A 13,270-nucleotide genomic window follows, 5' to 3' on the forward strand; every position below is an offset into this window, starting at 1 on the left:
AATGAGAGTCTAGTCTGCTAATTCGTACCTAACGAAAAATAAAGCTTAAAATATGTTCACATTTTAGAGAATGTAATTAATATTTTCCCTATTAATTATGTATTATGTCACCCACCCATAACCCATCCGCTATTAATCAGAATGTTAATTTTTACGGCTCGGCCCACCCTATCCGCGGATTAACTGTGGTGCCATGGCTACAACTACAATCCGCACATCACTAGTCGAGAAGCAGATGAACACGTTAATGTGTCATTTGTCCAAACGGAGCAAGAAATGACAAGAGTTTTAAGCAATTAGTCGGAGTAAATTACGTCGTATCGGACAGACTTCTCTTGTAGATTAGTCATGGAAAATGAGAAAAATTGTAGCATGAGGTGTTTGGATTAATTTGTCTTACATCACATTGCACATCCTGCAATGCGGCTGTTGCACATGCGCACATCGCGATGGCAATGCTGAAACAATATATCGTGCAGCCCTAGTGGGTGGATCGATACCAAAGTATTGATACTCCAATCCCGAGGGTTAGGTTTTGAGAATCAATTCTCATATTCAAAAAAAAACAATACCAGGTACTGTGTTTAACTAGTGATATATATATATTTTTTACTTTATTTTCTATTTTTGGCAATTGTTGTTTAAGATAGGGACTCCTTTCCTTCCGCCTTCTCGTTCCGCTCCACATAGTTTATAGAAAGGCAGTGGCACGGCACAGCACGCCTTGGGCGTAACCGCACATTCTTTGGTGGGGGTCATGTCCCCCCAATACTGAGAAAATACCAACTGCCCCCCCAATATACAGTAGAAAATATGATAAATATTTCATCCTTTTATATACCCTGTCAACAGACCTGTCTCTTATTTCCAATTTATTTACGTATGTTAAGGAAAACATAAGTATGTGACCCCCTCCCCCCATACACAACTCAGCTGTCTGATTTAGCATGCTGTTTGCTGCTATTAGCTAACGTTTGCTAAAAATGTTCAGAATCAGCTTTCCTAACGTCGTTCTGTGCTGTGATGGTAATCTGATGGGTTTTTTTTTTTTTGGTAAGGCAGGGGAGGGGAACAAACGGAGTAATGTTACCTAAAAAGCGAAGAAAGCAGGACAGGGGCACACTTCTATCAGGGGATACACACCTTGGCAGGACACCTGTCAACACTGGCAGTTGGACATACAAGGTTTTTTTTCAGACAGTAACTAGATACCTAAACAGGTAACGTTAGCTTAGTAGACAAGGCAATAGCTAACATTTCAGGTAACTGTTACTACTGTACATTGTACACTGTTGAATTTGAAAGCCACTTTATTTTGTCATTGTACATTACAATGAATTTGTTCTCTGCATTTAACCCATCCTATTGTATAGGAGCAGTGGGCAATTGCAGCACTTGGGGACCAACTCCAGTTCTTCTTTCCATTGCCTTGCTCAGGGGCACAGGCAGAAGTATTAACCCTAGCATGCATGTCTGTTTGATGGTAGGAGGAAACTGGAGCACTCGGAGGAAACCTACGCAGACACGGGGAAAACATGCAAACTCCACACAGAAAGGACCTGAGATGCCCTGGGGTTCGAACCCAGGACCTTTTTGCTGTGAGGCAACAATGCTAACCACTGGGCCACCACGCTGCCCACTGTTCTTTATATACTTACTATATAGCTAGCTAAACAGCATGATAACATTAAAAACATTAAATAAAATGAGTAATACAAGCAGATTATTCAATGTATCAAATTAAAATTATAATCCAAGTCAGTCATTGTTCTTCTGGTAATATAACGGTATTTGGTCACAGTGCAGTCAGCACAGAGAGACGGGGAGAGGCATGGTGAGGGGAGTGGCTAGACAGGGACAGGCTCTGGAGATAAAGATGATCAGCTGAGAAATTGGAATGCAAGACTAAACAGCTTGATAACATTAGTTTTAACTTAGACCTACATGTCAGCGTAAATAAAACTAGTGTAACCGGTTATTTTCTTGCCCGGTGCGGTATTCGATACGGGGTGTACTGCACCACAAGGCGACATCACTAACCGCTCGGCTAAAGGGTCAGACCCGTTAGCTACGGACTAACGTGTCTTATTAGTAGTTTACACTAGTAATAAAAGCAGAATATTCAAATTAAAATGATCATGAAGGTCAGCCATTGTTCTTCTGGTGAAAGAATGATCATCAAGGTCAGCCACTGTGAAATGGCTGAGCATTCTTGTGAAATAATGATCAAGGTCAGCTATTGTTCTTCTGGTGAAATAATGATATGTGGTCACAAGGCAAGTCCTAAAAACTATATTCTAAATGTGTGAATTTTCATATATAAATATCATAGAATTGTGGGAAACGCACTCAAAAAATTCTTGGGGAGGGCCATCGTTTGGACCCCCCAATGTCTATACCCTGGTTTTGCCCTTGCTAAACACAGGGAAAGAGATGCTGTCTGCTACAGCCTGCCAGTCAGTAGAGAAGTCTGATCTTTGGTAGTTTATTTAATACTAATGCCAAGGCCTTCAGATGTGTGTCTGCATTTACCAATTTTCACTCTAGAAATCCCAAATATTCCCTGCTTTTGTGTACACAAGAAGGCTTTTTAAAGTTATCAGTATCGGGATACTAGCCTTAATTGTTACTGAATTAAAAAGAAAATCAGTGGTATCGCCCATCCCTAGTCATTTGTAATTTCTTCGCCCTAACATCTATTGTCTACCTCTTGCAACGAGCAATCACCCAGGTTTGCAAAAACACAAGTGTTAACCAACTGGTGTCTAAATTCAGGGGTTACCCAGGTTCTAGACTGGTCTCTGAGAGACAAACTTCAGGGCTAATAAAATTCCATGGGTGTGTAAGAACAAATATGTACGTACAAACGATTGATGAATGAAGCCCAATGTGACTATGGGGGACTTCAGTCAGTGCTGTTGCTGTTGTCACCATCAAACCTATCAATCATTATAAATACTCTCAAGTGTATTCTTCTTAATGGTGGCCTGTATCTATCAGAAGTTGAGTTTAATTCATTTCTACAGAAACTTTCAAGCATGAAAAGCTGCCCCAGCATGTGTCCTCTGTCACGGTGTCATGACCAAACACTTAAAGAGATACTTTCATGCTGTTTCTGAGCACATTTTTAACACGGGTGGTTTGAATTATAACCGGAAGATGGGCGTGGTTTCATGATTTCATAGCTATTGGCTACGGAAATTCAGGGTGGTCGTGTGGTTGTGGCTGGTTGTGCTAAACATTGGGGCTAAAACCGCTTGCCGTAGAAAAACGAGAAATTCAATGGTGACTGCTCCCTTCCTGCTCCGTCGTCACTTTACAAACAAACAAAAATGGCGAGCGACGACTCCACCGACAGCAGCATTGAGGTTGAGGATGTGGAAATGGAAGACGATTCCTCTTTCTCAGCGGAAGTTGACTACTCGCCTCACGAACATGCCGCTCTGCCAATACAGCCGTATTCCTTCGAGCCAAAAGGGCGTGTTTTCCTTTTTATAGCGTCCCGCTACGGACACGCCCTCTATGCTAATGTGATTCGTGACACGGCAAGTTACCACATTTTCGCCACCCGGAAATCAGTTACTCGACCCGCCGGCATCTCTCGTCTGGCCATACGTGTGATTTTAGGGCTACCATTTGTCTCATCGATTACATCCACACTCCTTACACCGATTAACAACAGGAAAAGTCGGATTCTGATGCAAGTATCTGGTAATTGAGAACCCCCCCGCCGCCGCCCCCCAGCGTTCCCAAGCGGTATCATTGTTTGCGCCGCTGTTGCAAAGACAATGCGCTGCCAGCGCAATCGATTTCGGTTTTCCTCAGAGCATGCAACTCCGTTAGCTAGCGGTAGCATTATCAACAAGGCTAACTGCTAGCAGCCTGGCTACTGTTCAAAGCAAGAAACAACCGTAAGGATCCCAATTTTAACGATAAACTCCGATCTCAGTGGTATGACAAAGGCAGAGTAAAGCATCCGGTAGTATTAATAAGTAGGCGGGTTGTGTTACTCACTGATCACGTAGAAATAATGCCACCTGAAATGGTTTGGAACCCTCTCAAGTCCCGGAGCTTTCTCTATGGCTATGCCCGTCCGAGGTTCACTCTTGTTTTATCTCGTCTTTTATCACTCTCCCTCTTCGCCTTCTTTGCCTCCTCCGTCAACTGAGTTCTTTTTCTTTTGCTGGGTAGTTTCTCGACAGTTACTTCGGCTGTTCCCGCGTCCGGCATTACATAGCCTGCTACTGGGTGGTGGTTCACAAACTTCCCTTGCCGTAAATCAATTTGCCGGGAAAAATCTTGTCCGGTGGCAGCCAGAATCAGTCTTTCGGATTTGGGCCGTTTCCAAGGGCAACGCGACGCCGGGCGCCATCTTCCAAGGATCAGAGGCATTGTTTACGAATTAGCTAGCACTTTAGCCATTGACTTAGCCATATATTCGCGTTACATTTGCCTTTACCCTTACCTCGCTGAGATGTTTAAATAAAGACACAAAGAAAAGGTGACATAGCTACAGGGACAAATTATGTCCCGATGCCAAACGTCGTTATTTGACAAAACTGAATGCCCTGACGTTGATCCCTACAAGCTGCCAAGGAAAGAATGGAGCCACGACCCAGACAAGCTTCCTCCACTAACTTATATGGACATGGTAAATTACCTCGTCTATGGTATTAGTGCTTACACAATGGACCAGTTTAAATCGTTTAAGTCCCTCGAAGCACACGGGTAATTTACGAATGGATGGGTTCAAGATCTCCACAGCTTCAAACCAACAGGCTGTGACAACACCGTGATCTTCGTAAAGGTAAGAGCTAGCTTTATCTAACCGCCTACATTGACTATCATAACAGGCAATTGCCTTAACCTAAACGATTGAATCAATTATCGGTCTTTCGGACATGGGCCGTTTCCAAGGGCAACGCGACGCTGGGCGCCATCTTCCAAGGATCAGAGGCATTGTGACATCACGACCGAAAAACCGACTGCATAGGGAAAGTGAGGCTTATAGAGAACCAATCTAAATGCCGATGGTGTCATTGTTCAGTAGCCATTACACTGTACAATCAACATTTACTTCATAATGATAAGTTAAATAAAAAAAGTTGTCTACTTCCATTTTAAATAATGCAATCTAATGCAGCTTTGCCTTGCGATGCGTTTTTGTGCACAGTCACAGGCTTGGACTTGGCCTGCGAGAGTTGAAGTACTCGATGAAACCATGCCAGGACATATTACACAAAGCACAGTAGTGTATCTGAGAACTGATTTTTACTTATTAGATCAACATTCGGTAACAAACACCGGGGGCCCAGTGTGATGTGCCTGGAGACTCAAGCCTTTATATAGAGTACCGAGAGCTAAACGAATCTGACAACAGGCTGGGGATGCTCAGTGTCAACACATTACTTCAAGAACACGTAATGAAGGCAAGGGCCAAATAAAAAGAGCTTTAAAAGAGGTGAATGTGGTGCCACTGTCAAACGTTCATGAGTCAAAATTTAATTACTGACGCAAAAAAATTGTTGCATCTTAATTACAAGTCAAGCATACTGTGTTTTTTTCCCCCCTCAAAGATAAGAATAGGGAGGGCCATTTCCACACCACCGGGCTGACAAGCATCTGCACTGTCCTGGCGGTGGAAATTCCTGTTCATATCGCGTCTTTCCAGTAACAGCAAAACATGACGAACTGGGTGAGCAGATTACAGTCCAGTTCAGCCCTTTCTGGGATTTTTCAACTGGGGCTGTGTGGATCCGATGGGTTCGGGTCAGGGCGGGCTAAATTTCTCTGTCATTGACGCAACACCGATTGCAATGAAGGTTGCTTGATAAAAGTGTTGCATCCCAGTTTACATTACATTTATATATAGTTTACTATAACATATTTAGCTCTCTGGGCTGAAATGAGTTCAAATGAAAATTTGGGGGCTTTAGATAGTAAAGAGTCAAGTCAAATGTTTTTTTTTTCTTTCAGAGTCACCCCAGTAGTATGAAAATGGGCAACAGACTGGAAAGTATCAACATCAAGGGCGCTTATTGTCACCTTGGAGAAAGGGGCGCCGAAATACATTGGCGGTTCTATATTTAACCCTGTTGATCCGCCCTCTGTCCCTCACATTAGAGCTCTTCCGTTCTCTTGGGTGTGTTTGGTCTCCTGTACTTTATGCAGATTCATTTACACGAAGGAGAGAACAGAGTTATTGACACCCCCCATCCATCCCCTTTTGTGGTGCCATAAATTCCCCAAGTTCAGTGTAAGGTAATGGGGGACTAAACATGGTTCATCCTAAACTTCACCTGGCTACCCTGCGTCTGGGAATAGCGAAAAGGCATGCATCATAACATACAGGTATACTCCAAACTTAAATGAATTTACAGACTTAAATGTTTTTATTCAAGCATTTAACCAGTGGAGCAAAAACAAAAACAAAAAACAACTTCCTGACATTGCACTTAATAAAATGATTAGTCGAAGTGTACGCTGTACTCAATGTAGGAATGGATTAACAGTGCGTCACTAATCTCTAAATCTGTTTTACGGGTATGAATGGCTTTGTCCCCACAAACATTTGATCCAGCTGAGGTCTATAAAAGTAACAGGGCCGGCATCTCCGGCATCATGTGTAATCACAGTGATATCGAATGGGCATCTCACTGTGACAACATTGCTGAGCTAAAATTGGCCCGCGGGAGAGAGACAAACAATGTTCACTGATGGGGGATGTTGCACATTGAAGAACATCGCAGCGGAGAAGAACATCTATCCAAGTGAACTGCAGTTGTTTCAAAGTATTTACTAGTACTGATGAATTCCTTACATCCTCTTAGTTAATCAGTCCTCCACTCCTAACATTGTACTGCTCCAAGTCATTTGATTAATATCTACTGCTCATGGTGATATGGGAAATATTTTGATTGTGCGTACTTTGAAAAACTGTGAAATTACCCTGCGGACTTCTTAAGTTAAAGTGTTGAAAGTCATTGGCAAAATGACCTGACAGTTCCACTGCTTTTCTTGGCCCTAAACATGGCCTGTTTGGCCCTATCAGCAGAGTGTTATGCTGACGTGAAATTGAACTTGACTGTAACATGTGTCCTGTCGCAGCCAAGTGACGCCAGACCCATTGGCTGTTGTGAGGAAGACAGAAATCTTGGATCCTGAATATTGCCTTCTGTAAGCTCTATTTTTGTGAGATTTAAATCTAAATGCAGGTCTCTGTCAACTATTACAATACTTGACGAGTGTGAGCAAGATTAAATTACCGGCCTTTTCTTTTTCCTCTGTTCAGTACTGACTTTAATGTCTACCATGCGGCTGAGATGAATTTTGAATGTTAACTGTGTAAATCTTTTACTGTGCCTAAAAGAGAGAGAATCAAAATCTTGTTTTTGCAGAAACTTAACTGCAAGGCAACAGTAACATCTAGATACATCGCAGTCTTCCAGGTGCTAAGATTACACACAAAACTGAAACTAAATACACTCAGCTAGACTGTATGGACTCTAGACTGTGTATTTAATTTCCGTTTTGTGTGTTATGTAGATACTTTCTGTCTCTGGATTTGACTGCGTGTGATAGAAAAATGTGATAAACCAGTTGCTGCACGGGGGAAAGAGAGCAGGGCAGCAGATCCACCATGCAGCTGTACCAGGAATGACCCAGTTACTGTGGTCAGAATCCTTGCATGTCAGCTGTTAGCTAGTTCTGTGGGTCATGTGCCTTATGGGCTTGTCATTAGTAAAGGGAATGAAATAGTTCCTGTTGTCATTACCATCACTGAGAGTCATAACTGCCCTTGTAACAAAGTTGAGGCCTATCATATTGCAGGTAACTGTGACAGTAGCATCCCATTACATCGCGCAACAATCCAACAACTGTACATTCAGTAACCAACATTCAATCTGTCAGTTCCTTTCAGCACACACTACAGCTATAAGAAAGCTTTATAGCTGCTGAAAGCAGCAGTTCAAAACTCCTCTCACAGATGGAAATGTGGAAACTTGAGAGTAACAGCACCTACAAAAAAGAGACACCCACACATATAAACTTGTAGAGATTAAATGGGTGAAGGACTGCCTTGCTGATCAGCCGGGCTACTCCTGATTCTCTTTGCTTCTCAACCAGTGTCCAAACCAAGCCTGTCACAACCTCACAGCAAGCATCCTTTAGCCACCTTCACAACTCACAGGGATCATTCTTGGGAAGTGAAAAGGATTGGTTCATAACTAGGTGGGCTGGCCAAGTGTTTTTTTTTTCACAGAAATGTAAAAAATCAGTGCCAGAGAGTTTTGACCCTGGTATAGATTTCTTGGGGAGTTTAGGCTAACATGTATGTTGTTGCATGGCATGACAAGGATGTTGCATGGTGTGGCTCTTGGGTAAGAGAGTTCACAGTCTATCGGTACGCTAGCTGTCCGGGTGAAATTACTGGGCCGGCTGCAGGGGATTGGGGGATTAGCCAATAAAAACCCTTATCTAGTGAATCAACGGTCAAGAATGCATCTCTCCGATGGATTTTGCGTGATGTATGTGTGTGTGTGTGGTGTGACAGAGTCATGGTATTATTTTTCCAAGCAGAGTGGATGAACTGCGGTGTGATGAGTTAGACAACATCACTTGCTATCTAAACTGCATTCTCACGCAAGCCCAAAACCAAAAACCTCCTGCAGGGGTTGCATAAATAACATCCTCTACTGGCTTATTAGGGTGAAGGACAAGAGCAGATACACTACAAAAGTATATCAGCTTCATATATTTTCAGCTATTTCCAGCTATCTACCTTAGGTCTCTATCAGCCTTTCAGGCAATTGAAAGCAATTAAAACATCTGCGCGAGGCAGGATTCCCTGCTCAGGTACCGACAGCAAATGCTCGAGTGCTGATTGACGGCTCTCAGCTGTGGGTCTCATCACCGATTCTCCCCACTTAGGCTTCAAGTGTTGGCGGTATAACTCCAACAGTGAAAATGGACCATGGAAAAGCGTCTACTGATCTACTGATGATGGCAAAGTGATATACACTTAACCATCTGGGTTAAGGCTCCTGGCTTTATACATAGTTCTGGCATGGTAGTTCGGTGTAAAGAATAGGAAGGCTGCCCTTGGAAGAGCTCTGTTTAAGATCACGTGTAGGTTAGCATCCAGCCTGATGATGTGTTCCTTAGAAAGGTATCGATTCCACAGCATCTCCAGCGTAGTCTGGCCTAACAGATGTGAGAAACTTGTATAGTGCTCTGATTGGTGCCAACCAAATCTGGTGGGACATGCCCCGCATTTCCCCCTCCGAGTCACCTTGTGTTACAGATTTTAATGTTGCCCGGTGGTTGCATTTTAATATGGATAACTATGATAAAGAATTTGATCAGGCTGTACTCACATTTGATTCATTCTGTCAGCAATATCAAAGATTTGCAAACAATATGTCTTAGACACAGTTTTGAACCATGATGTCCTTTCCCGTTTGCCAGTTGGCTACAGTCTGATTTTCAAACTATGGCTCCTCATGGAGGCACGGTGGTTAGCGCGGTCACCTCACAGCAAGAAGGTCCTGGGTTTGAGCCCCGGGGTAGTCCAACCTTGGGAGTCGTTCCGGGTTGTCCTCTGTGTGGAGTTTGCATGTTCTCCCCGTGTCAGTGTGGGTTTCCTCCAGGTGCTCTGGTTTCCTCCCTCAGTCCAAAGACATGTAGGTCAGGTGAATCGGTCGTACAAAATTGTCCCTAAGTGTGTGTGTGTGTGTGTGTGTCGGTCCTGTGATGGTCTGGCGGCTTGTCTAGGGTGACTCCACGCCTGCCACCCAGTGACTGCTGGGATAGGCTCTGGCATCCCCGTGACCCTGAGAGCAGAATAAGTGGTTTGGTTGATGGATGGATGGGCTCCTCACCTGTAGGGAGTTCACAAAGGCACAGCACATCGCTAGCTCTAACGGGCCCATTAAGTACTACTTCCAGATCTAAAGCATCGATAGATTATACTTGCTACTCTTGTGTTTACAACGACAACAAGGTGAACAAATGTCAACATTTTTTAACAATGTTTTGTCCAGAGACAAAACTCACTTCCCTAAATCATCAACATGTTACTCAGGATTTCAGTTTCCACATAAAGTATTTGACATTCAACGCTATTTTGGAGGAGCACCGTCACTTGAAGTTCCACCCACCAGAACATTTGGTTTCTTCAAAACAGAAAAACCAAGCATTTCTTCCATTATCTGAATTTGGTAATGGGTTCAACCAGATTGGGTAGAGAGACTAATTCTGGTGGAACTGGTGTGTAGCTAATCCTGCACTCTGAGTAACGCAAGTGAAAAGACACCCATCCACCACTATTTACATTCTCACACACACACACACACACACACACACACACACACACACACACACACACACACACACACACACACACACACACACACACACACACAAAACCTCTTGCAGGAAGTACATATATGTACATATATATATATATATATATATATATATACACTTATATATATATAATTCAGTGAGTCAAGTAAATGCTTTATGAGACAGTACAAGCCTGTTTCACGCCATAAGCAATCATTTCAATATCCATGCATTAATTTACCACAAAATACATACCCGGCATCTGTGAAATAATATCACTGAAGACCTTTAGACAACAACAGATTTCAACAGAAATGCATTTTATTACATTCAATGATCAATTTATCATGAGTTTACAAACTCATCACAATAGTTACAAGGGGTGGATTGTTCTCTTGCCCTCAGCAAAAAGCCATTTCTTTTAGTTGCGAAAAAACAAAGGAAAAAAAAACCCCAACCAAAACAACTAATGAAACTTTTTCAAATATTGAGAACTTAAATATTCAAGTATCACTGGTCCAAGTATGGAGTGAAAGTGGTAAACAAGCAAAGAAGCTTTTTGTTCACATTTTAGCAGAGTAATGTAAAAAAAGACTGTTAGCAAAGCCATGTAAGTTTGCTGCGGGGTAACACCGACACTGTATGTGTCAGTACAACATTACCAGTCTGTCCCTTCACCTCTCACTGCTGACACGTTGCTCTCCCACACACACAGCACACCACCGGGTCAGCTTACAGCTCTTGTTGGGTACATTTGGTCAATACTAAAAGCCACGGTGGACAACCAATAACTCTGCAGGAAGAGAAAGAAAAAGGTTTCTCTCTAAGATATAGAAGTCAAGTCGGTGTGTTTGAGCCGGCAGGGCATAAAAGGCACTTCATTAACGATAACTTATGGAGTGAACAGATGTCAAAACACCAACCAAGGAAGGTGCCCATTTAATAATACCAAATTACATGCCTGCAAACACACTTATGTTCATTGTGCTGTGTTATATGTATATTGTAATGACCATGGATGACTAGACACCCTAGCCCTTGGCTAACGGGTCGGACCCTTTAGTTGACTGGTTGGCACAGTTGCCCGTGGTGCAGGCGATCCGGGTTCGCTTCCCGGCTGCTCCTGAATTCACTACATTGGTGTCAAAAGTGGGATGGTGAGACCGGTAGGCCATCGGAAGCGCGTGCGCCCAGAGGCGCGAGGAAGCTGGTATGCTGAAGCGCAGGGACGCACTTCTCGAAGGAGAGGGTAGTGTAATGACCACGGATGACTAGACTCGCAAGCCCTTGGCTAATGGGTCGAACCCTGTAGTCGACTGGTTAACGTAGTTGCCCGTGGTGTGGAAGACCCGGGTTCGCGTCCCGGCTGCCCCCTTAATTCCCCACAATATATTGTAGGACTGAAATCTGGTTAAGGTAGGAGCACTAGATCTGTCTCCAACGTGGCCAGTACATGTTAGCACTCACCTGTCTCAGAACATGTACGGCTAAATGTAGACCACTTTTAGACCAAACCGCTTAATTAATTATTACATCATTATCTCAAACAGCTTAAATTGGTACACAACACAAGTCTATATGTTGTGCAGGAACACTTTATTGTTTTAGTTTTAGTATAGGCTCCGCAGGCTAAGATTTAGATGTCTATAAGACTTTTACTTTTAAACCAGTTGTAGACTGGATGGCATGTTTCAGCTACAACTGGCTATATGGACTTGCTTTGTGTTGAAGTTGTTTGGGTGATACTTAGTTATGTAATAATGAATTGAACAGTTTGGTCTAAAAGTGGGTTACATTTAGCCAGATATATAGATGACAGCTGAGGCACTGGAATTGGGCCAACGCTCAATAGTGGATTTTCATACTGCTGTCCATTACCTGCTTCACTTTCACCATCAGGGGGTAAGAAATAACACAATCATCTATCCGTCGTCGGAGCTAGTGAGTGTCCTAAAATATCACCAACTGCATTTAATACATTTTAACTACTTGCCACAGGAACTTTAAATTGTCTGATTCAAATATGTGACGTACCAGGGGCGTCTGGGTAGTGTAGCGGTCTATTCCATTTTCTACCATGGGCGCAAAACTTGTCACTTTTCGGCGAAATTCGCCGTTCTCAAATGAAAATAGATCATTTATGTGACTCGTGTAACCGGTTATTTTCTTAACCGGTGCGGGTTTCGATACGAGGTGTACTGCACCACAAGGCGACATCCCTTACCGCTCGGCTAAAGGGTCAGATCTGTTAGCTAGGGGCTAACGTGTCTTATTACTAGTTTACACTCGTATAGATCCGGGGAGGTTTTTTTTGGGGGGGGGGGGGTCCTGCGAGCTGGCATAGATATAGGCCTCTATTGAAAGCGAGTGGCCGGCTGCGTTTCTGTTGTGCAGACGATCTTTTTTTTTTCAATTTTACTTTATCCAACAACCAACCAACGGCATCAACAAGTAGCCTACCAGATAATCAGAGGCAGAGTAAAGCGGACCATCACTTCTACATCGCTTCTGATTTTAGATACGTTTCTCAGGCGCGCGCTGTCCGCTGTCAATCTCGGTGGGCTAACCTCGCTAACACTAAGCTGGGGTCGAGACCCTGCTCTCCCATACACAGGAAGACGCAGTTCCCTTCATACAGGCCAAACACTTTAGAGGACACAAGTGTGCTCAGTGGGACGCCAACATGAGGAGGAGATGGACATATTGTGGTAAGTGACCTGTTTTACGTGGGTTTCTTGTTGTTGCTTTGTTATGTAACGTTAGTGGAACCATCGCCATTAGCGGTCACGCTGAGGCGACAGCGTCACGAATTTGTACTAAAAAAGTAAATATAATAAAACCAGACAACGTTGGACTATAACGATGTACCTCAAATTGTCCTCGAATCAAATCCGGTTTTCAAATCAAACGGCGTCATTTCGTT

General features: G+C 43.3%; 1 protein-coding gene across 4 annotated transcripts in view; it reads right to left on the bottom strand.

Annotated features, from left to right (window-relative positions):
• Positions 1–9,330: 9,330 nt before the first annotated feature.
• st7l (suppression of tumorigenicity 7 like) overlaps positions 9,331–13,270 on the bottom strand; it is a 55,536-nt gene continuing 51,596 nt past the window's right edge. For 2 of the 4 annotated variants that reach the window (XR_008809869.1, XM_056275208.1), the window contains one exon: positions 10,652–11,140. Coding sequence is in view for 3 of the 4 variants with exons in the window: in XM_056275208.1 (XP_056131183.1) it covers positions 11,075–11,140 (66 nt within the window). In the remaining variant the exon portion in view is untranslated. Of the gene's footprint in view, positions 9,882–10,651; positions 11,141–13,270 lie in introns of those variants that run through there. The other 2 variants (XM_056275210.1, XM_056275206.1) reach the window with 2 other exon arrangements.

This window comes from Lampris incognitus, chromosome 2, assembly GCF_029633865.1.
Source record: "Lampris incognitus isolate fLamInc1 chromosome 2, fLamInc1.hap2, whole genome shotgun sequence".
In the NCBI taxonomy this organism is placed as follows: Eukaryota; Metazoa; Chordata; class Actinopteri; order Lampriformes; family Lampridae; genus Lampris; species Lampris incognitus.